The sequence below is a fragment of the Nestor notabilis genome, unplaced genomic scaffold (assembly GCF_000696875.1).
Source record: "Nestor notabilis isolate BGI_N333 unplaced genomic scaffold, ASM69687v1 scaffold28098, whole genome shotgun sequence".
Lineage (NCBI taxonomy): Eukaryota > Metazoa > Chordata > Aves > Psittaciformes > Psittacidae > Nestor > Nestor notabilis.
In genome coordinates, this window is record NW_009941915.1 from 3820 (window position 1) to 6471 (window position 2652).

Below are 2652 nucleotides of genomic sequence, written 5' to 3' on the forward strand. Positions count from 1 at the left end.
TCATGCAAATACACTCTTAGAAAATGACCCATTAAGCTCAGTGTAACCACTAGTCTCCCTTATTAGGAGTAAATTTTTGCATCTAACACAAGAGGATTTGTAAATACCATAATTTTCTTTCCCGAACAGCTACTCAAATTTTGGAGTAAAAAGAACACTCAGGAGAGGTCTACTATTTTAATAAGGCTTTTGCCATCAACAGTGGACACAGGGCAGTGGTTGGCTATCGAACAGTGGGAGGAATCAAAAGTTAATTAATTTGACAGGGTGTTTGTGGGAAAGAATATTTAAAGTAAATCCACCATCTACTTGAAAATACTTTTTTTCCTACTTTAGCTTTACTACAGGTTTTGTTCTTTTGGAGGCAAAGGAAAAGCCAATGAATTGTGTTTCGTACCAGCAATAGGTAAGGCTCACTGGTAGAATGTCACCTCAATGAATGAGAGTGACCGATGAAACTGGTCCTGTGTCTCCTACCTAAACCTCACAGCCTCTCACTTTTGGATCTCGTGGGATGAGAAATCTTAAGTGTCTTCATGCAACTTCATAGTTCTTTCCATTTCAACTTCATTTTATGCCATCGTAGCTACACATAATGCATTGAGCTCTCAAAATATCCCACCGTGTGTAAGTTTTTCCACAGCTCACCAGTGAAGCCCGGAGAAAAACCTTCAGAAACTGGTGAAGCCCACCAGCGCAAGGAGGTTTGTCACTGGCCATGCAGATGCCCACCTGTGCCAACCTGCACCCCTGGGGTAAGCTTGGTGAAGGACGGTTGTGGCTGCTGTAAGATCTGTGCCAAGCAGTCAGGAGAGAACTGCAATGAAGCAGATGTCTGTGATCCCCACAAAGGCCTCTACTGCGACTACTCGGCAGATGAGCCTAGGTATGAAACAGGCGTGTGTGCATGTAAGTTGTTCTTTCATGTTCCCTTCTTGAAATCTAGGAGGGTGGGACCATGCAGGTGAATGCTTTTGGGGGAAAGCTCTGCTTGCTGGTGCTGCACAGCTTTGTGCTTGGCAATTTATCCACATTTAGTCCTTTGACTGCTCAGTCAGAGGATATGGGAGTAGGGCTGGGACTGTGTTTAGACATACCTGTATGTGCATTAGTGAAACCAGCTCATTGTGCACAAGCCTGTTATTTGCAGACTTGTTGATGACTGATTCAAAGCTGCGTGCCTGTAGTGATCACTGGGCACAAATAAAAAAATATGTGCTTGGGCTGGGAAGAACTTGTGGGTGCAGTGAAGGCTTTCCCACTCTGTAATTAGGAACCATGTGCTCCTCCTGTGTTAGTAACTGTCGTTTACCATTTGCAGATCTGATAGCTGTGGGATGTGAGCTCAATGGAGTCTATTACCTTAATGGGCAGACCTTCCAACCTAACCCACTTTATAAGTGCCTGTGCATCAGTGGTGCAATTGGATGTACACCTGTATTCATACCAAGACTAGCAGCAAGACCCTGTGGCAGGGTCACAGGCAGAAAGAAGCCTGGACAACCCATCTGTGGCCCAGGACAACACAAGCAGCTTCAAGCAACAAACTACAGACTGATGTCAGGTGTGCCTGGCTACACTGGTGAATGTTTCTCTGCATAAGCCTTGCTGCATTTAGTGTTCCTGGCTCCAGCAGCCAGGCAGGCAGCACACTGGCAGTTTCTCAGTTCTTGCTGAAGGCCATTGCCAGGACGACTTGTCTGTCCCAATTACCCCTCTTACTCTTAGGTCACAGACTCTTTTCTCTAAACCCAATGAATATGCAAAGCAAAAGAAGCCTTTTGGCTTCTGTCACCAGGGAATTGGCCAAAGCTATCTCCAGCCCATCTTTCTGCAGAGGTTTACTACTCATCGGATCAGACCAATTAGGGCTGCTAGTGGACAGCCATTTCACAGCCTGGGAGTTGTCTCACTTTCTCCTGCTTTGACCTGGTAGGGAGCCTCGGTTTTCACATACATACATTAATGTGTTGGAGGCCTCTTTCAGTAGAAAGCAAAAAATAGTAAAAACTTGCCTTAGTGGCTTTCCGGAATTCACAAGATTTCAGGTTGCTGCAAGGACAGTGGTCCCCCCAGTTTCCTCTCCATTCAGTCTGACCAAAAGTTTACAAGAGCTTATCCATGGAGTTCTGTCAGGGCCAGCTGATAGTCCCTTTAATCTCATTCTTGTTCTGCTGCTAACACTGTAGTTCTCTTTTTCACTTTAAGGAAGCAGCATTGCCAGGAGCTGCTACCCTGGCCCTTCCCTGGCCACAGATGCCTGTGCTTGCACTGTCTCCTTCCCTGTGCATGTGCAAGTTTCCACCTCGAAACTCATCTTCATTACAACTAATGTGGGTATCAAGAAGCTGAACCATTTATTTGGTGGCAGCTTGAATTACGGGGAAATTAGGGCCTGAATCATCATCATGGATCAATAAAAGGATTGCAAAGCTGATCAGAAAACCTTCCTAAAAGGCAGCTGAGTAAAGAGGTAGATGCACGTAAGTCAATCTGCAGATAAACAGACTCACAAAATCTGAAGTTCAGTTTTGACAACTTCTAGCATGTTAGAAGTGGTTATAGAATCATAGAATCATAGAATAGTTAGGGTTGGAAAGGACCTTAAGATCATCTAGTTCCAACCCCCCTGCCATGAGCAGGGACACCACA

General features: G+C 45.1%; 1 protein-coding gene across 1 annotated transcript in view; it reads left to right on the forward strand.

Annotated features, from left to right (window-relative positions):
- Positions 1–643: 643 nt before the first annotated feature.
- The window catches only part of WISP3 (WNT1 inducible signaling pathway protein 3), a gene marked incomplete at its 5' end in the record, with an annotated part of 4893 nt that continues 2884 nt past the window's right edge, over positions 644–2652 (forward strand). Inside the window, 2 exons of the mRNA XM_010021131.1 lie at positions 644–909; positions 1322–1564. Coding sequence (XP_010019433.1) covers positions 644–909; positions 1322–1564 — 509 coding nt within the window. The remainder of the gene's footprint in view (positions 910–1321; positions 1565–2652) is intronic.